This window comes from Notothenia coriiceps, unplaced genomic scaffold (assembly GCF_000735185.1).
Source record: "Notothenia coriiceps isolate Sejong01 unplaced genomic scaffold, NC01 NC01_scaffold00024401, whole genome shotgun sequence".
Classification (NCBI taxonomy): Eukaryota; Metazoa; Chordata; class Actinopteri; order Perciformes; family Nototheniidae; genus Notothenia; species Notothenia coriiceps.
The window spans coordinates 12113-34393 of NW_011357102.1; the positions used below are offsets into that span (position 1 = coordinate 12113).

The 22281-nt window shown below is 38.9% G+C and overlaps 1 protein-coding gene across 1 annotated transcript in view; it reads left to right on the forward strand.

Annotated features, from left to right (window-relative positions):
• The window catches only part of LOC104955002 (metabotropic glutamate receptor 4-like), a gene marked incomplete at its 5' end in the record, with an annotated part of 15854 nt that extends 8955 nt beyond the window's left edge, over positions 1 to 6899 (forward strand). The window contains 2 exons of the mRNA XM_010782223.1: positions 2917 to 3163; positions 5137 to 6899. Of these exons, the coding sequence (XP_010780525.1) occupies positions 2917 to 3163; positions 5137 to 5186 (297 nt within the window). The remainder of the gene's footprint in view (positions 1 to 2916; positions 3164 to 5136) is intronic.
• Between the last annotated feature and the right edge of the window lie 15382 nt (positions 6900 to 22281).

The following is a 22281-nucleotide window of genomic DNA, read 5'->3' on the forward strand; positions in this document are numbered from 1 at the left end:
GGGGGGGGGGGTTCTGCAGCTGTCCCTCCATCATACAGCCCCCATTCTTCTCTCCAGCCAGCTGTCCCACATGGCACCACGACTGGCTGAGATGAGATGTAGCCAGTCCCCGCTGAAAGCACTGTGGAGAGTCACAAATAATACGAACAAACAAGATATTTAGGCAGGGGTCACGGATGGGAAGCTAATGTGACTCTGCTTTGATGAAAAAGGCAGGGACCTACACGAGGGGCTCTCCCAGCTGCTGATGGAACGTCAAAAGGAAGGAATAATACTATTGAGACGGAATCACAAGTTGCTTTCTCACATGCATCTGTCCCTGAAATATTCAGGAAAATGTTCCCGCATGGAGGTTTAGGGGAATCTGCACGATCAATTTCCAACCTCAAGACGTAGTAAGATTTCAGGGGGGAAAAAACGGTTATCCTGTGCTGTGAATGAAAGCCATACAATTACAAGGACGAGCACGTAATCGATTATATCTGTCTGAAAAAGAGGCTTGAACCAATCACAAGACTTGGCTCATGAGTTCTTTGACTCATCTTGCCCCATCTATAGCAGTATTTACACGGCATGTTTAAAAAGTGAAAATCTTTATAGTGTAGCGCCTTTGAATAAAGGCATCTTTTAGTTGCATTTTACGTCATGGTTGACGTAAAAACTCCACAAAAAACAGCTTCTGCTTTAGACAGAAAAGGTTACGTGTAAAAAAAAAAAAGGGTGATAGTTTATCTTGTTTCCCATGGCAACAGATGCAGAGCGGATGCTGGAGCGTCAGGCTTGAATGTGTTTTTTACTGATCAAATTTGATTTTGGAGTGGCAGTATTATTACATTTTTTTCAACACATATATACAATCGGCAAGCAAGAAAGACGAACCATATTAAAACATGTTTCCATATGCTGGATGAATATTGTCTTGTTTACTGTAACAACAACAGTCCATCTTCGTTCTAAGGCCAACTCTGGTATCTTACAATCTTATTCGACAATAAAAAATGTCATGTTTTGATACAGGATGTTTTATTTCCAGAGTGCTGATGCTGAGTGCTGCCAGCTTCTGCTCACATTAGAGTAAACATTCTGTAACGTGGTGCAGCTCTTTAATTTAGCTTTCACATGGATTAAGCAGGCACACAACAACTTGTTGACAGTGTGTGATAATGTTAACACAGTGATGTCCTATTTTTCAAACAAAAATACCACGTAATCTATTTAATATAATGCTTTCATGTATATTTTATAAAAGTATTCTAATAAAATATTTGGCTTCTTGGCGCCATTTCAATCACTGCTCAAATTATTCCAGATGTGGCATAGAAAATATTAACATGTTTTTTCCTTGTGTGGGAGAGATAAGCAACATCCGGTTGTAAATGCCGTGGAGGACAGATATATCGTATTTCAGCCAAAAACACTAAATTATAATAATAACATTTGTAAGGTTATTTTATGATAGGCTGTTTACCAGTATGACCTTATATCGACTAGAAACTGATTTTGGTCATAAGTATGCTCGCATCATGATCTGTATGTGACCTGTTGCGTTTGTTATATTCGTAAAAGGTTGGCAACGTTGACAAAACAGGAAAACCTCATACCCCAGATGGAGAAGAAAATCATAAAATACTTTGTTTCGACTCAATTAGTGTTCATATTTGACTTTATTAAAAAGGCTACTGGTTTGATAAAACTTGTGTAGTTCCTTCAAGTTGGAGATTATGTATCTGTCAGTAATCCTCAAAGGTTTATGTAGACGTTAATATTACACATTTGCTCTAGGGTCTAAATCAGGGCTGTCCAAACTACGGCCTGGGGGCCAACTGCAGCCTGTTGTCCATTTTGAGTGGCCCACAGCAAATTCAAAAAGTATAATGGATTTATTTCTTAAAGCACATCCAAGTATCAAGCATCCAAGTATCAAGCATAATTGTGCTAGATTTGATTGATTTTGCTGACTTACTGTATAACTTAACTTATGAGGCAATATACCTAACCTCCATTGAGTGGCCAATCCCTTCCTATGTTTTTCTGTATGTGGCCCTCATTGAAAAAAGTTTGGAAACCCTGGGTCTAAATGATGTGAACGCAGCACAGACCTTTTAGAAAAAGGTGGCAAACACAAAGAGTTTTAAGAGTTTCTGCTGTAACGAATACAGTTATGTTTAATTCATGGTATTTATTTTAGCGCAAGTGCTCAAAGTGCTTTACATTGCATTATATTACATATATTAGACATGTCATACATTGGATACTGTGGGCAATACCCACACTTTAGATGCATTGAAGTCTGTGGTATCATTAAATTGTAACCATTCAAAGTATTTCTTCTCAATTGGCCAGTCAAGCATTCAGAACCTTGTATGATGTACTGCTTGCCTTCGTCGTTAATGCTTCCCTGAAGATGACTCATTAATACACAGCAGCTTTGCAAACAATTCAAATGGAATGAGTGGGAATAATACTCGGCGCCGCCCTCCCCCATCATTCAGAGGATCTGACCATGTGGAAAATATTCACGAGCTTGTCTCTTTTTTTATCGGACTGCTTGTTATGAATCAAAAAAGTATCTCATACACTGCTATTATCAAATCTGTGTGCAGGTTGACGTGATGGCCATATTAAAACTAGTACGGCAGAAAATTAAACAAACAAAGCGGCGTAGGCTGGTTCGGCTTACGCACCATAAAGCAGATGAGATGCTGATTTAAAGCAAGTTTTATTACACAGCTTGCAGTAAATAGTATGGAGCGTACAGTATATTGGATGCAGTATAAATACTTAAACGACAGCTTGGCCAACCTACGCGTCATTGGATGCTCTAATCAGAATGACACACAGCAGATGTCACTCTACACATATAGAAACATCTGAAAAATATAATAAAAGAGCTAAACTGTTTGTGTTGTTTTGCAGATGTACATCCAAACCACCACACTGACCATCTCCGTGAGTCTGAGCGCCTCCGTGTCTCTCGGGCTGCTCTACATGCCCAAGGTCTACGTGGTTCTCTTCCACCCCGAGCAGAATGTGCCCAAGCGCACACGCAGCCTGAAGGCTGTGGTTACTGCCGCCACCATGTCCAACAAGTTCAACCCCAAGGCTGGACTCAGACCCAACGGAGAGGCCAAGACCGAGCTGTGCGAAAGCCTGGAAACACAAAGTAAGAGCATGCATGCTAATGAGGATTAAAAGCACCCAGTTGTATTTATTTTCTGGCATATTCTGTCCTTCAGTTTCTGTAAAGCAAACACATTGGTGCAGAGATATGAAGCACAGTGTAAAATAATCCCTGATTAACAGATGTGTGGTATGTTAAATAACACTTCATAGAATCCAGTAATTGTCCCATTGTTGTTTGTGATGTAAGGGGTGGGGGGTGGTGGATATTGTTTGCAAGTCAGATGAAGCATTATAGGATACTTAGTTATGACTGTGGGGGGTGAAGTCTGTTGTCAACAAAGAAACACATTCTGCTAAATAATTCAACTACACTCAGTGAAACCTTAACATATGGCAAGTGAAACATTATTTTTATTATGTCATTTTATTTTCAATATTTGACTGAATTTAGCGGCTACAGGTGAAATCTGACCATTATCACATATTATAATATACATAAAATGTTAATAAACAGAACAAGTATATGCTTTGATATTGCAGCATTACTACAAAACGGAAATGATTATTTCTAAAATAAAAGCCTATCAAAATGTGTGAACCAGTCAGATAAATGACTTCAGTCTTAATGTGGTTGAGGGCACCAATGACCTAATCTATATGTGTTCATCAATGACTTCAACTACTTATTAAACTGAGGTTATAGTCATTTATGAGATTCAGTATATGGAACTTTTTATGTGTAAATATAATATCTTTGTGTTTTGGACAAAACACTTAATTTCAAGACCTCACCTTGGGTTCTAGAACAATGTGAACTGTATAAAAAACAATAAATCTAAATAATAATAATAATCCAGAGAACAACTATTAAAATCATTGTGTGCAGTCAGAGTTAAAACTAATTGTTTTAACTCATTTTTCTTATCTGAAACAGCTGAGCGCCTCTGACGTGCCCTCAACAAATCTGACTATCAATACAATTATGCAACTGTATCAGTTACACACACGTAAAGTAAATGATGACTTGAGTAATTGAGTCAGCAGAAATGACTCATGTGGCGTCCAAAACGCTCTTCATCAGCTCGCCGTTTGAGAACGGTTCAACGGATCATGTCAGATATGATTTTGCTGCGTCTGGCCTGTTATAAAAAGGAAATGGAGCCTATTGTCACACATTTAAAAGCTGTTTACTCCTTACTTTCCCACGCTGCTGAGAAATGTTTCCCTTCGCATTAGAATAAAAGAGCTAACCGTATATTCCCCGTTAACACAGAAAACAGAAATCCATATAAACTGTGTGACAATGCAACAATGGGGGTGGGGCCAATCGGAATTGCCACATGTAAACACACGGTGCAACATTCATTCCTTCCACTGCTTTAAGTTTCCCTGAAGGGTTAATAGGGCCTTTTGTTACAATAAGTGGCGAGAAGGCAAAGGCGCAGTATTGATAGCCAGCAGCAATTTATTCTGATGGGGTTACCGTTTACAGGGCTTTACAGTGCATGGCTATTTGAATAAGCACCATTCGTCATTGTCATCGCCACTGTGGATATATGGCTTGATGAAATTGAAAAATTCCTGTCTGGGCCGGCGCCCACAACTGCCGAGATCTGGTGGGCGATATGTCAGGATTTATCTGCTCCACCCCAGCGAATCAGCTAACACGGTCTGGGGAGACAAGCGGGAAGTTGAAGCCTGATGGCTGAAGGAAAATAAGGTGTGGGGGGGCAGGAGGCTTTACTGAAACCCCCATCTGCTGTAGGTAGAACAGACATTTAGGGAGGACAACAATAAAGCCAGAGTTGAGGATTTATTAGAGAATTGAATTGAATTTTGCAACACTGCAGCATTAGGACTAAACACATGTTTGCACTATTTGGCATTTCCTCTTTTTACTTCAGGAAAAAAAAGGTTGATCAAAATGCCCACTCCACCTTTAGAAGTCTTTCTTATCTCACAGGTTACTACAGTTCAACTTGACCTCATTCTAATCAATTTTTTCTCTTTCAGATTACCCAACAAAGCAAACATACATCAGCTACAGCAATCATGCAATCTAAGGGACAAAGGTTCTCATCATAATTCAGGATTTACAATAAAAACACGCAGTGGATTTTCACACAGCCGGCATAAAAAATTGATGTGTCATTGTACGGGTGGAGATCACAGAAGCGTTGCCCAAAGACGTGAAGTGAGGAGAGACCACAGGGACCGACAGACAGGGGAACAGATAACAGTAAATGCAAAGTCCCATCTTCTGTCTGCCTCAAGAGAATACACACACACAAAAAAAAAGAAAATACTTGCATGGCAGAGGCCGGGAGACTGATGGACGGAGCTTTACTTTTGAGTGTTTACATTTCAGCTGTGTCCTCTTTCCTACACTTCTCCGTTATCTTGAGCCGTGCTGACGGAAACTGAACTAAAATCAAGAATATGTTCAGGTGTTCTCTGTGTCGTCTGCCAGTTTTGAAAAGCCGTAATCTCTCTGAAAACCCTCAAGGCATCACAAGGGATTAATCAACACCAAAAAGGCATGAAAACATGGACAAGGGGGGAGGGTTGTGTTTGTTTTTCTTTCTATATGTCATCTGGTCTCATGAGTGAAACTACTGGAAAGGGCGATCATCTCAACAATGCAACAAATCTGAACCGAACTCCATGTTTTTTTATTTTCCAGGATTCATAAAGAAGGACTCTAAGACGGTCTCTGCCAATTTTGCGCATGCCAGTTTCAAAATCCTGTGTTGTGTTGATAAAATAAAAAAAAAATAGAAAAATAATATATTTGGAATGCGTTTTAAAATCTGTTGCAGCGATGTTAACAATTGTTTGGGCGTGAGCCCGTTGTACGTTGAAACTGTTCTCAAATGGTGAAGGTCTAGTGAGTGATTATTTATCTGTGCTTAAATGAGGCCATGATTTGTATTACCAGCTAGCCCAAGGCTGCCACTGCCCTCCACATACCTGTATGTGCGTTCAAACAGCAGCCCGTGGTTAAAATCAACCGTATTTTATCCAGGAGGTGTAACTGTCAGCTGTGGTCCAGGATGACCCCCCCCCCAACACCCCCCATCACTGCCACCAGCTTTTCTCTTGGTCACACGTAGTGTAAGGGTAAAGCTTAGCTGTACATCCATTAGCAGGGGAATTAAGATGAAGTATGCCCTTGAGAGGATTGTGCAATATGACCTGAAGGTGATATCCATAATGGACCAGCTATTGAGAACATTCATTACTCTACATGTCCTCCTCAGGCACTCTCATGATAAGGAGGAGGTGTAAGGCTTTTCAACAGATGAGAATCTGATAGCAAAAGTATACAATATATCTATTAATCGCTCTCAGCTCGCTGAACAGATTAATTGTTGGCTTCGTGCGGTATAAAAGCCCTCTAATGTCTTGGGGGAAAACATTGTGGGTCATTTGTGTTGTAAATTCAATGCTGCTCTTCATGCCTCCCTCTGTATTACTTTCAACACCATTTGTGTTGCAGAATAAAATGTGAGTGCTGACCAAATTAAATGGCAAGTTAATGTATGTTATTAAATAGATTGATGATGTCTGCTTTATGTCCTGACATATCCTAAAATTGGGGGAAATGTACAAAAAGATACAGTGCCTGGCTATCTGAATATGTATTTGTAAAACCTCATGAAAACTAATGAAGTGTGTGAAGCATGTTTATTTTTTTTTTATACAAAATTTTATTTCTATTAAAAATGTTTTCAAACTTCAACTTCGGATTTGTGTGATTCTGGTGAAAGAAGATTTCCTTTATGAGATGGTTCCTTCCTTAATAAGCTTAAAAAATAAAGGGCGAGATGCTTTCATTTTCTCATGCAATGCATACAGAATGGCCCATGAGCACATTTGCATTATCTTCAAATAAATTATTGGCAGTTCTTCTTTGTGAATACGGGTATTTCATCCCTCTTGTAAACTAATAATGTGATGTAACAAAAACAGTCTGTCCGCCCTGAAGAAAGAAGAGAATGGCTGCCATCCTCTGAATAATATGTTGCCACCACTGCTCTGATAATAGCTCTGGCAGAACGTAGAATTGTTGGAGGGAAACATGAAATTATTTCAAATGAAAGGTTTGCTGCTACTTGAAACCAGCTCCTCTGCATGCAGCAATCTCTCAGCCTCTATCATCTTCTCCTCGCCTCTCTGATACTGTTAGCCCACTTTACAAAAGGCTCTGAAATAACAATTGTTGCTTTGCAAGTGTGCTAAATGCCCAAATGCTAGTTACTGAAATATTCACGACAGATTATATATCATCCTCTCACAGCAGCGACAGAATGAGGTGTCTTCAATGTTTGGTCTCATGAGGCTGCGGGTTTGCATGACACACACTCCTGTTGATGATTTTCTCCCCTTTTGTTAGCAACAAATGAGGAATATGTCATGCGACTATGAAGCACTAACCAAGAACACTGGTGTGACAAAGTGATGAGTCCCTTAAAGGGCCCTTTAAAGCTTTTGGGGGGGGTTTCCCTTACCTGTAGTGAGTTGTATAGGTTGTTGTGCATGTAAAAAGCTAAATCTGGCACTGTTACGCTTGACACATTTGTGTGTTTTAAGTGTTCATTACTGTGCATTGTCCCTACTAAATAAACGATTAAAATAAATGGTCTGCAAAGGCCCAAATCACACGACCCCCCCCCCCTGCCTGAAGCCTCCATTGGAGTCCTTTGTTTGCCTTTGTAACATGGTGACATCACTATGTAACACTTGCGCTTCTATTGGCTAGTGTTTCAACACATTGTACGTGATAGACTAAGGGGCGGGACATCTCTATGTGGTTGACCAATCACAACAGAGCCGGCCAGCTAACCAATCAGAGCAGACTGAGCTCTGGTTTCAGACAGAGGGTGAAAAGAGGTGCTGCAGCACAGGCAGTATGAGAAAAATAAAGAGCTTTTTGAACATTAAAGCATGGAGACATGTCACATTAGAGACACTAAATATACATATGAACTGAAAATGAGCATAACCAGGCCCCTTTTAAAATGGTATCTATTATGTTGCATTACCACATCAGCAAGTATCAGTATCACATTTCAATTTTCCATGCTGCAAACGTTTCAACGGTCAGTATGAATCCCTCAATATTAATCCAGCATGCATCACTTTCCAATGCACAACCAAACACACACTTGTGAAACATTGAATACAAAAATAGAAACAGAACGTTTTTCTGCTGGCTGCCAAATACAAATCTATAAACAGCATGAGAGACACTGCAGACCCTGATGTGAGTACTTATTAAATAAATCAGTGGGCCGAGGCCAATGCAAGCTTCACATAACCTCTATTTTGTTTCTCGAGACCCTCACACTGAAATAATCAGTCCCACATGATGTTACAGATACGGTGAGCAGGATTCAACATTTTTGTTGTACTACATGTACTAGAGAAAAAAAAGCATATACTCTCTCTATATTAAACAGAAGACATTTCTCCCTGTTAATGTTCTCCATCTAACAGCTAATTCTAAAGTAAATAGGAACACTGTTAATCCTATAGGATTGTACAATTTAAATATTGGTCATTTGAATGGGACAATGCTAACATAATGATAGTTCACATGACACAGTTTCTAAAGCTCTCTCATGAGGTTAATATAAACTCATCCTGCAGCTTCTTCACACTGTAACTGTGCAGACTTTGACTGTGAAGCATGCGGCTGGTAGGAATGGAGTTCTCATTCATAGTTAAAAACTCCAAAAGCCTGACAACAGATCATTTTAGCTTTAGACTCATTATCATGAAATTAGTATATAAAATCATAACATGAAAGTATATTTTTTGTATTTGATTTTGCAGTAAAATGCCTTTAAATATAGTAAAGTGCTTTGGCTGACAGGTGCACACACGTTATAACCACCAACAACAAAAAAGTGCTGCAGTTTAAAAAAACATTTCTCCTCTTGGAATTGTTTTGGGCTACTGTTGCGTGTTTGCATCTCTCGGACGCATTAGGAAAGTGCCAACATATGCATGCAATGTACGTAAGTAAATATAGATGTAAACTCTTGCAAATCATTCAAAGAGAAACGTTTTGAATGAATGAATGGATGAATGAATGGATGGATGGATGGATGGATGGATGGATGGATGGATGGATAGATAGATAGATAGATAGAAAGACAGACAGACAGACAGACAGACAGACAGACAGACAGACAGAAGATAGATAGATAGATAGATAGATAGATAGATAGATAGATAGATAGATAGATAGATAGATAGATAGATAGATAGATAGATAGATAGATAGATAGATAGATAGATAGATAGATAGATAGATAGATAGATAGATAGATAGATAGATACTACAGAATTACACATACAGGAGGAAAAATAATAAACTTTTCTTTGATTACTTTTTGAAATAATACCAATACCAGCAGAGACTTTAGTTTCCATAGCTAAGGACTTCTCTCCTAACTGTTAGAAGACAGGAGACTTGTGTTATTTCTACAACAGCTGGCCTCTCCATGCTTCACTGCACGTGAGTCTGAAAACAGGCTATTTTCAATAAAGTTGACAAATATTAGGGGCAACTTGAGATTGTGTTTGGCAGCGTAATGGCAAAATACATTCAGAAACGCATTTCTGTGGGCAGCAATAATGACACGACTAAAGAGTTCAATGTAATCCACCCTACAGGGTAACTGCTGATGGGAAGATACTGATGCTCAGATAGATGATGGGTCATCAACAGATCTAAAAACGTATATGATCTTTTGACACTATAAATGTGGGGACTTAACCATGTCGTTCATAAAAAAGGGAAAATTCCTCCTCAGCACGTAGACCCCTGCTCATCCTGATCACAGTGACAATGACAGCTCCTTCAGATTAGTGGAGTAAATTAATTAAATACAGCTCCCACATCAGTGGGAAATATTAATATAAGCATACATACCCACAAAACCAATCACACGAGGACTAGAGCACGGTGCAATTATTAATCCTTTCATATGTTCTCGAAATGGTCCTGTCCCACTTTCCTAAGGCAATTTAACCATGTCAAAGTCCATAAAAAGTGTAAACGAAAACCCTTTTTTCTTGCAAAATATGTCTCAAAAAGTAATTACAATGGTTAAAGTCATCAAATAACAATTAACGATGTCATTAATCACATAAACTGTGGCTGATTGCAATGGACGGGGACACTGAGTCTTCAGCAGTTCCTGAAACAGTCCTCCTTTTTGCAAGTATGAAAAGCTGAGCAAATAAAAAGTGCTTCCCGTCCTCCCCTGTGTGCACCTGAGGATAACACAATACAGCTGCCCTCAGGTGACAGAATAAGCACAGGAGCACATTTGTCTAGAATCGAGCTCCAATATACATACATAGCAGGATTAGGAAAAGCAATGCAGTGCTGTTTGTCTCAGGGGTCTTTTGACTGAGCGGTGCAGCATTGCTATTGGATACCATCATAAACACTGAGGAAAGATCTAGAAGACTGATCTTCCAGCAGAGGAGAGCGAGCCAGGCGCACAAAATGCTCAACTATCACTGTGGACTGCGATAGAAGAGCGCTTATGCAAAACAAGAGACTCTGAATGTATGAAGCAAAATATTGCGGTATTTGTTAGATGAAGTATTTCTGAAAACAAGCGGCAGTGCTATCATGCTCCGTGTTTGTGCTTAAGGAATCATAGCCCAATGTTTTCATTCACGTTTTGTCTTTGATAGTGCTGAGTGATCACAGTCTGTAGCCTATACACAGTGCATACACTATGTTGCTAGGAAACAGTAGCTCATGAATATCCTGCAGTTATTGCAGAATCAAAGGAGTAATGCTCTGATAGTTCAGCGCCTGAATGAAAGAGAAATGTCATAAATAATGCATGCTATAGAGTGATATAAAGATGACATTAAATATGTCACATTGTAGTATGTTTTAAAATAAGTCTGAGTATATCGAGTCATTAAAAAGCATAGTATTATGTCGTTTATTATTGTATACATTCAAATGTTATAGTATGACAGTACAACCGGTACCGATAGCTCGCAAGCCCTCAATAAGTAGGCTACAAGCAAATCCAAAATGTAAAAAATACACAAAAAAAAATAGGAAATGTAATTAAAAGAATCTACCCTATAAACGAAACATAGCGAACTCTATTTACTTACTACAACTCTATATCTATCTAACACCCCTCCTCCCCCACAACGAATATCGACCAATCACGTTCTTGGTTGATTTGCGGGACCAGCGTTGCAGTCGGGAAGAAAAGCAATGTGGAGCGGCACCTCACCACACACACACACACGCACGCACGCACGCACACACACACACACACACACACACACACACACACACACACACACACACACACACACACACACACACACACACACACACACACACACACACACACACACACACACACACACACACACACACACACACACACACACTACTGAAAAAAATCTGCCCTCGCACACACACTACTGAAATACTCTCACATTCACTACTGAACACCTCACACACACCCAACTGACATTTAAGCCTCACACATACGATACCACTGAAAATTAACCTCACACACACGCAACTGAAAATTAACCTCACACCCACGCAACTGAAAATTAACCTAACACACACACACTATTGAAATCCTCTCACATTCACGACTGAACACCTCACACACACACTACTGAAAACATCTGACCTTGCACACACACAACTGAAATACTCTCACATTCACTACTGAACACCTTGCACACACACTACTGAACACATCTGGCCTTGAGTTTGAATATTGGCATACACGGCCCTTCATAGCACCTTTATCTATTTAATATAGTTGTACAAAATAAAGTAATACATCATTCCAATGTGTAGCCTACTATAGGACAGTAAACAGTTTAAAAGGGGAGTGATTAGTCAAATATACATAAATAAAAATAAAGAATGCTAACTAGGTAACATATGATACGAATAAACAAGTTTAAATGATTTGTTATTGGTTGTGATCAGGGTTGGGACTCGAGGTACTTTGTAAATGTAATTAGTTACTGAATACATGGCTCTGATTCTTGCACATTTTATCGAACTATCTCTGTTTCTAACTTTCAATATATTTTAAAATAGATCTCTCTCTCTCTCATCTGCGTGCGGGCGCGGGCCTCACAGACACGCTGCATCTCTCTCTCTCTCTCTCTCTCTCTCTCTCTCACAAACAGACTGCAGCGCCGTGCACACAGATCTGCCGGTAATGAATATTACATTTTGTGAGGCAACTTTTCCACCAATAATTCCAATAAGTATTCCAAAATGTATTCACTTCAGGTTTACGAAAGTAACTGTAATCAGATTACTCGTTTTTCAAATGTAACGCGAGCTGAATACAGTTACTTTTTTTTGTTGTATTTTTTGTATTCTGATTACGTAACGCCGTTACATGTATTCCGTTACAACCCAACCCTGGTTGTGATCATATTCTAAAGATTTTTGGATTATTGAAAAGTATACAGCTCCCTTTGAGTGTTGAGAGCTGTATCCATAGATTCATTTTGTGCTCAAAGTGCACCAGATTGATGCATTTAACTTAGAGGATGTGAGGTCCAGCCCCAAATAAAACAGGTTAAAATAATTAAATTGCATACATTTTATTTTAGTAAACACTGAAAACTGGTCCCACAGACCTAAACAGAACACAAAGGTTAAAGGTAAGCATATCATATTGTTAAAATGTGCTAAATATATGCACTGCAAAAAACAAAAGACGAGTAAAAGTAGCTCACGACTTGTTTTATTTTTTGAAAGTAGCTCTTATCCTAAAAAAGGTTGGCTTCCTGCCTTAAGATAAGAAAAAGATAACCCTTTATTACTTCCACGGCTGAGAAATGTGCAGTTTTAAAGCAGTAGAGGGGACAGGGAGACAACAAAAGGCAACAGTGAAGAAAAACAAGATGTAAAAAATAAGCAAGCCTACAAAAAATCTAAATATAGTAGAAGACATTTGACTGGTTGATTTGACTGTTAAACTGGTATTGCACAACTAGTGATATTGTACAGTGGTGTCCATTATATTGTGGATGAATGAATGTCTGAATCGTCAGGTATTGGTTGTGTGGTGTACTGGGAACAGTGCTGGTTGTAAAGGGAGAGCAGCAGGAAGGAAGGACTCCCTTTCATACATCTGTTCTTCCTCTCTCCTCTTCCTCCACCTCGTCCACTGGATGGAGGGGCATCCCAGGACAGAGCTGGCCTCCTAACTTAAAGTGTGTTAGTCTCTTCCTGTCAGCAGCGGAGATGATGCTGTCCCAGCAGACCTCTCCACAGAAGACAGCTGATGCCAGGACATTTGTACCGGACATTTGTGATGGCCGCCAAGCACAGCAGTTATTCAGGTGAGCTCACAGGTACTTAAGAGATTTCATAGTCGCATTGTCCGTTCCCTGGACACTCACTGCTACATAGAGGTAGAATGTAGTGAAGAACATTTACCCAATTACTTTTCTTAAGTACAATTTTGATGTCTATAATATTAAAACATAATAATCTTCAGTTTGGCATGGCCCTTGTTTTTCATGTGTGGCTCATTGATGTGTTTTTAATGGTTTCTGAACATGAATGGGGGTTTGTGGCACTGAGGAATAAGCTGTATCCAGTTACACAGACTTGTTAGATGGTTCAATGCAATGCTGGTTTTGGTCTTTTAATTGGAAAAATCAAATTGGGAAGACAAAAATAAAGAATATCACCACTTTTTCTAACAAGCATCTTTGCACTTGTGACTTGGTATGCAGTATTAGCTTTCAGTTACAGGAGATTTGCAGTTAGAAAAAGGCTTCATGTTATCAGATGTAATTACTGGCTGAAATTACATTCCAGGAAACAATAACAATAATTACTCTAAGAATAATTAAATATTCCCATGTATCTGAGGATAATCTACCAGCAACTGGTTTAACATACAACACTAGTATACATATTTTATATTAACCTTGACTCCATCGTTTATTATGTATTTGATTCTAAGAGGCTTTTACAATATTAGATATTATTGTATGTATGGTATGAAGCCTTTTTTTTCAAATGCAGGTTACAATTATTGTATATTTAAACTGCTAAAATGGTGTGCATATTTTTGGGGCCAAAGAGTTTAATCTTATAATCTTTCAGAAGTATAGGCATTTTAATAATGTATTTTATTGAGTAAGTAAGCTGTTGTGTGTTTCTTTAGTTATTTTCAAAGCTACTGTAACCCACGTCATACCGAGACGTCAGTAGTCTTCTTATCTCCAAGGTTTCGTTATTTAAAAGATTACACACGTCTGTCCGTAACACGCAGCCAGTGATCATCTCCACTGTGAGGCCACTGTGAGGCCACTGAGTGACGCTTTTAATTGAGCCCGAGGGAGGGAGAGGAACCAGACGAGCGCTGTGCGCAGAGACCCCCAGGTTAAACACAGACACTTGGGTAACTTGTTTCCCTCAGAGAAAAATAAAACAAGTGTGAGGAGGTGGGTAAAGCCTTTATGATGAATCTAGGCCATCCTAACAAGGATGGGGAAAGACTGTGACAGCAGAATACAGAGCCTGGTATACCGCAGCCAGGGCCTCTCACATTCACTGCCAATATTGCTTTCATTTGATATGCACCATTTCACTCTCTGCTTTAAGCCCAGCCGACCTCAAATGCATCATGATGTTGTATGGTAAATACTTTTCAGAAGATATGCTGTCAGGGGGCTGTTTCACTCTTGGTATCTGGATCTTGGCTGTTCAAAGAATCACAAAGAAACAGCACCACATGGAAGTCTTTTAATCAATATTTTACCCATATTCTTTGGTTCATTCTTTAATATATTCATAATTCAAATTGCATTTCCGCAGTTCTACTGTATTTTGGCACACACACGATTTTGGTTTATGGATAAATTGTATTTTGATTATTTACAATGTAAGCGTCATATTTCTAAGGATGGCAGTGTCTAATGCTCCACTACATTAATCCAGAATGACACACCTCATCAACTATTGTTTAGATCACATTTTGCTGTGACATTTTGTAAAGGCCCTTGTGGTGCAGAGGATAAATCCTGTTGACTATGATCCATCACATGAGGATATCAACTCGTTTTTTTGACATTAACACCATGAGGTTAGCATTTGTAGTTGAGCAACGTGTCTCAGTAACTGTAGCCTATATATTGCCATAAAATGATTTGATTACTTTGATTCCTTGACTTTTGTTAATGAACCACTATTATAACTTTGTACCAAAAACCTGGAAAACTATTAACATTCCCATCAGCCTCAGCTGTTGGCTACTTTGTGTTTGTCAGTGATTTGAAATGTTAGCATGCTAACACGCTAACCTCACAGAGCTGCTAGCATGGCAGACACACAGTCTCAAATTCATTCTAAATACTAATGCATGTTCACAGTAGAAAAGTGAAAACATTTGGCAAAGTAGAAAGTATATGCTTCATAAGTTTTATTTTTCAAAGTGTGCTAAAATGTTCTCAAACTACTGCAGTGCACACTGGAAAATGATAAGATTTTCTAGCCACTACACTGGCTATGAAAAAAACACAAACACAAAGACAGGTACTCCAACTTGCTGTTATTAAACTTGCTGTTATTATTTGTGTTATAATATACTGACACAGAAAATGTGTAAATGAGAGAACTGACCTGAACTAGAAAATAAACTGCAGAAGCAAACATTGTTAGGCCTACATAAATATAACATTAAAAGCAGAAAGCAGTTGTTTTCCACAATAGGAATCTCTGCCTTAGTCATCTTTTAGGGACCAGTATTACAGATATTACAATACCTGTTCTTTGTTATCACAGTAGCATGTAACTGCAACTCAAATAGTCCTATTTTTAAAATAGAGGTGTTTAGAAAACCTATTTAATCTCCAACAGAAGCATTGAGTTGAATACAATTAGTACGCAGGATCACGTTGCAGTATATATTACTGTTGACTGGCTAGATAGTGATTGGCTCTTTCGCTTCTTCATTCAAATCTCTCAGGACTCTTGACATTCTTTCGTCACCCCTCCTCTGCTGAGTTCAGGAAAATAACAGAAGCTGGGGCAGGATGGAGTTGTCTGTCTTCTTTTGTTGATTACTTTGATGGCCAGTAGGCTACTCTGTCTTTTAACCGCTTTACTTCTCTTGCACTCTTTGTCTTTTCTTTACTGGGGCGAGTTTAGCCATTGTGAATCCAAAATGTGTGTTCTCCACAAATATAAAAATGAATATTCAAAAAGTATTTCATGGTGTTTTCTAATGGAGTTTGTTGTCCACCTTAACCTTAAATTAACCGGACTTCACTGCAGATGTCCAAATTGACCAATCAGAATTGAGTAATCAACTATGTTTATACTCTTAAATAATGATTTAAATAGCGAACTTAAAATGTACTTTATGATCACTATTGAGGAGATTAGAATCACAATAACACATTACATTATGTTGTGTCATTGCAATTTTTATATTCATGTCTACGAACTGATACATATTTACTCACATCACAACACCTCATTGCAGGAGGATGTGGGTTCAAACAGCAAATTGGAGTTGGATTGGGACGGTGAATGCGGATTATGTGTAACAAAAGAAGACACAAAGTGGACACTGAATACTTAGGAAATATCCACATTTGTCTTTTCCCACAAGGGAACAACAACTTAGTTTGTGTGGACTTTGCTATGAAGTAGGTCAAGTCTAGATGGAGATGAACTCAATCCCTGAAGCTGTTAAAATCATGATGTATTGCAAGCTATTCAAACCCCTTCTCCACCAGCACCAGCAGTGACACCGAGGATGACACTGTAGGTAAATGTGATGCATACGCTAAAACAGCACTCTACTTGTATGAGCAGAGACAGCTGCCTGGTCACGGAGAGGATGGGAGCTCTAACAGTAATATATACACAGCATCACACAATGCAAGAGAGGAAATGGCTTCAGGTATTTATATATTTCTGTCTTCCTGATTTCCAGGCTGATACCCAGCTCATCCTTCCTGATATGACCGCTCCTGACTCACCGGATGTGGACAACACTGAGCAACGCTGGCTTTGATTATGTTCACAGGACCTCCTATCTGAAAGAAATAATGATGCATGGGGAATATTTTTTTCCCATTGAGGCACATTGGCAACACAATATAAAGAATGACTAACAGGAAATGTTTATCTACAACAGACTCAGACCCTATCATTTTACTGGATTGATCGGGCTGTTAAACCTTCTGTTGAGATTAATATAAAATCCACATATTTTCTGGACGAGGGGACTCGTGCAACGATAAATAAAGCTCCACTTAAAATGCCTTTTGCGTACAGATCTTCTGCTTGTGGGTCATCTCACATAGTAGGATGATTATTCTGTATCCATAACCAAAATGTTTTTTTTTTTCAGATTTTACCTGTGTTTAAGTCTGTGTGTGTAAGGGTGGTAGCAATAATAATACATAACATATTTGTTAATGGGAGTAATCTCTGCCCTCTTTGTTTTTGGATTGTTTGAGATCAGCATAATCAGGATTTTAGCACAAACCACCCCTAACACCACTAACCATTTACATACGTTTCTCATGAAATGTTGAAAAGAATCCAATGAGTATGTTGAATGTATCACTTTTAATGGAACGGTGATGTGGAAGAGTGTAGCACGGGCCAAGAAAGAACCCACAATTTTGGAGCAGATTCAACTCAAGCATTTGTGCTGCATTCATTAGATGTCGAATAATTGTAAAAATGTGTTCCCAACAGGAAAAGACGTACTTACCCTCACGTTAACGGGTAAAATTGTGGGATGGTTTGAACATTTTGACATTTCACGGCTTAGCTGATCATTGCCTTTTCCTTTGATGTCACACAATTACTGGAAACAGACTGATAAATAGGCCTAAAGCACATATTTGTAGCTTATATATTGTTTAAAAATTACAACTTACAACAAACCAAAGTCGGAAGAACAATTCCTAAACACATGGGAAATTGCAGCAAGAAAAGCTGAAGTCTTAAGTCTTAATCTCTGAAAGTTGTGTGTTTAATCTTTAAAGCTTTTAAGATAAAAGATCTGACTTCAACTTTTCACATCGAAGCGGACACTTTCATGACTCACTTCCTACCTTTCAAATCGACCTGCAGTGTTATGATGTGTGTAAGTGAACAATTTCCCAGAACAATCAACACTCTACTCCTCCAGAGCCTGAAGCTTCAAGACCTCCTCTTAAGGACACAGCTCCATTTATATTGAACCTGCTACACAATGGAGTGAACAGAAATGACAGCTTTTCTTCATTAATATATTTTTGAATGCATGTCAAGCCTAAAGTGGACATAGCTGTTGGGAATCAGAATGTGTGCCATCATTTTTTCCCCTTTGCTGCAAGATACAAATGACACTATTGCTTTTTGCCTCAAGGCACATTTTAAATTCTCCTCTGGGTCAAAACAAAGTCTGCAAATGCTAAACTAAATGTATGTTCAACAACTTGTGACAAATGCTATTAGTCTCAAAGTCCCTGTGATGTAGAAAGGTCTGAAACAGGGTCCCATAAAACCTTATGCAACTGAACAACTCAGAGTTTTTAAATGTTGATGAGAGCAAAAGGTCCCACCCCTTCATTTGTCGCCCGAAGGCCTCACACTGTGCTGTTCCGGTCACAGAAACTAAAACGACATGAAAGATCCAAGTAACACTGTTTCTATTTTCTTTTCTTTTTTCAAGCAAAGGACATCCTGAGCCGAAAACAACCTGATTCCTGGGTAAAGGATAATTGCTTATAAAACCAGATACCCTGCACCAATCAAAAGCCAATACGAACAGCTGATTAGGCTATAAGCTGAGCTGCTGCACCAAAATGAGAAATCTACTGCGGACGTAACCTCATTGTATCTTTCATCAACATCTTAACCACACCCGTTTGGTTTCTGAATTCCTACAGCTGAGCCAAACACAAATCTTCTTAAAGCAACATATTCCCCCCTCCTAATTATGGAGCCCCATATGCATCGTGTCTGAGGAATCTTGACGATTTGTTTGGAGAATCCTATACAATGAGCTCCAAAAGCAATCTTGGGAGAGAGGAAAATTAATAATATATTTTTGATGTGTATTATTTAGCAGTTTATATTTTGGTAACTGCATTACTAAGATATTAATAGTACAATGAATATTTCAAAGATCCAAAGCCTTTATTTCTCATACAATGGGTCCTCCAGCAGTGTAATTACAATTAAAGCTTAAAGCACAAGACATAAAATAGTGCATTCAAATGCAATAGACAAAATGGTTCAAGTAGGTTGCAGTGGTTAATATCCTTAAAAGAAAGTGATGCCCATCATGTAGAGTCAGTTAAGGCTAATTTATAAAGTGGATGGATTCATTGTAACGTGTTTTCAGACATAAAGAGAGATTATCATTCCTTTCGAGGGGTGGTTCTGGCAACAAGATTAATTATTTTTCGCTCTGTTTTCATTTCAATCAGCTCCTGAAGAAAATATCTGACTCTTTAGCTGCAGAAGCAAACAAAAACAGTGAGCTGCTCTATAGAACTGAAGGATGATCATCACTGCGAAACAAGCCATTTCACATCACACAGAGCTTTCCAACCCATTGCTGGTTAAAAAAAACAGAGCTGAGTGCAGCTTTAAAGGAATACTTCAACATTTTGCAGGACACATTTTGTTCCGATTTTTTTGCAAACTTTTAAGGAAGAAGATCAATACTGCTGTAGCTGTCGCTTGTTGGCAATTAGCTTAACTTAGCAAAGGCTTATCTATCAGACCACCATGCATTTGCATTGTCTCTGTTTGTTGACTCGCAACTATCTAGACTACAGACAGACCTTATGTTTGTTCACTGATTAAACAATGGTGGCTGATGGGAAAACACGCTACAATGGCCCAAAACACTTCTCTTAAGAGAAACGCGCTGCCAAAACACAAGCAAATGGATTTTTCATGTGAGCATAATCCTAACCTTTGACAACACACGCCATAGTCATTTATTAATTATGTCATTAAATTAAATTACTTTTGCCACTCTGTTGTGTTTTTACACACATTACACATTAGCGCTTTGAGCACCAGGAAAAGCGCTGTATAAATGACATGTATTATGATATAAATGATCAGAGGATATACATGCACAAACAGAACCACATGCAGGATAGGAGAGGTGGCAGAGCGAAGAGGCTGCCAGTCAGTTGGGGGTTCAGTGCCTTGCTCAAGGGCACCTCATCAAGGCAGTGCCAAGGAGGTGAACTGGCACCTCTCCAGTCCACACTCCGTATTTCTTTTGTCCCAACGGGCATTGAACCGGCGAGCAGGCTGAGCCACTACCGCCACAAAAATCACTGCATAAACGAAAGAAAAGCCCCGCTGCAATTAAAAAAAAACGCTGCAAGAAGGCTTGTTGATGTTGGGAATCATCAATGTATAAAATTTGCCAACTGTCACTGTTGGAAGAGTTAGTCTGCTTCATAATTGTAAGTGTTTCGTCAGTAAATTTGAAATGACTATGTTAGCTACGTGACCATGTGCGCTCGCCATCCTAAAGCAGATCTGCAATAATATTGAATCTTGCAATCGCGTTGTTCAAATAAGCCAATAAAACCGACCATTTAGGTAACATTCAAAGAACAGTGAGAGTTGGCCATTGTTTTAATGCAATGCTACTTAAAGAAGCAAAAGCAGTGGAAAAATAAATCATTTCACAGTTATAAAATCTGTCCCATTGTGCATGTTCAGCTTCCAATAAACAGATAACAGTCAGGGTAACATGGTCTGCAGCATTTCAAAAGATTCTCAGCCAAATGCTTGATGATTGAAAAGGAGTCCAAAGAGGACTCTGAAACGATTCAAAGCATGCACTCAAAAAGCCAAACACATCTCACAGAATTGTTGAGAGCACTCAAGGAAATTAGTCCTGGGAACTGCTCTGCATACAGTATGCGTGAAAGTTTAGACAGCATTGGAAATCATTGCAGCTCACTTTTATACAGTGTGACAACCTACAAATGTTTTTCCTTGCACTTTCTCTTCCTGTTTTCAGTCTGAAAACCGTGCTGCCAATAGATATTACCTCCTTAAGAGCTGTTTAAGTGATAGTACAGGGAATATGTGTCAAGGAGAGTCAGAAGTGTCTTTTCAGAGGGCAAAGAAAATACATGTTTTCCCTCCTGGAGTTCTTCCTTCCTGTCTCTTTCTGCCTCTGCAACATCTAGAAACATCCGACCTGCTGAATGATACAGTTGAAGGACAGGTGATAAACTGCTTGTCTGTCTGCTACATGTATACTCAGTGCTGTTATAGGAGAACAGATTAAGGCAGCCGAGGAAAACAGCCAGTAGTCTGAAAGCATCGTCACTGTCCAATTAGAGGTTATAAATTACTCACTGCCCGTAGAAACCAGATTAGCGAATCAATGCTGTCTGTTTCTGAATGCTTTAATCTTATTGAATGGGGAAAAAAGTGTGTTTTGTATACGTAAAGGTAATATACAGTATGTACAGGACTGTCTCAGAAAATTAGAATATTGTGATAAAGTTCTTTATTTTCTGTAATGCAATTAAAAAAACAAAAATGTCATACATTCTGGATTCATTACAAATCAACTGAAATATTGCAAGCCTTTTATTATTTTAATATTGCTGATTATGGCATACAGCTTAAGAAAACTCAAAAATCCTATCTCAAAAAATTAGAATAGTTCCTCAGACCAAGTAAAACAAAAAGATTTATAACAGCAAAACACAATCAAACATTTGAAAATGTCCATTAATGCACTCAGTACTTGGTTGGGAATCCTTTTGCACGGATTACTGCATCAATGCGGCGTGGCATGGAGGCAATCAGCCTGTGGCATTGCTGAGGTGTTATGGATGCCCAGGATGCTTCAATAGCGGCCTTTAGCTCATTAGCATTGTTGGGTCTGGTGTCTTTCAGCTTCTTCTTCACAATACCCCACATATTCTCTATGGGGTTCAGGTCAGGGGAATTTGCAGGCCAATCGAGGACAGTAATGCCATGGTCAGTACACCAGTTACTGGTGGTTTTGGCACTGTGGGCAGGTGCCAGATCATGCTGGAAAATGAATTCCTCATCTCCATAGAGCTTTTCAGCAGACGGAAGCATGTAGTGCTCTA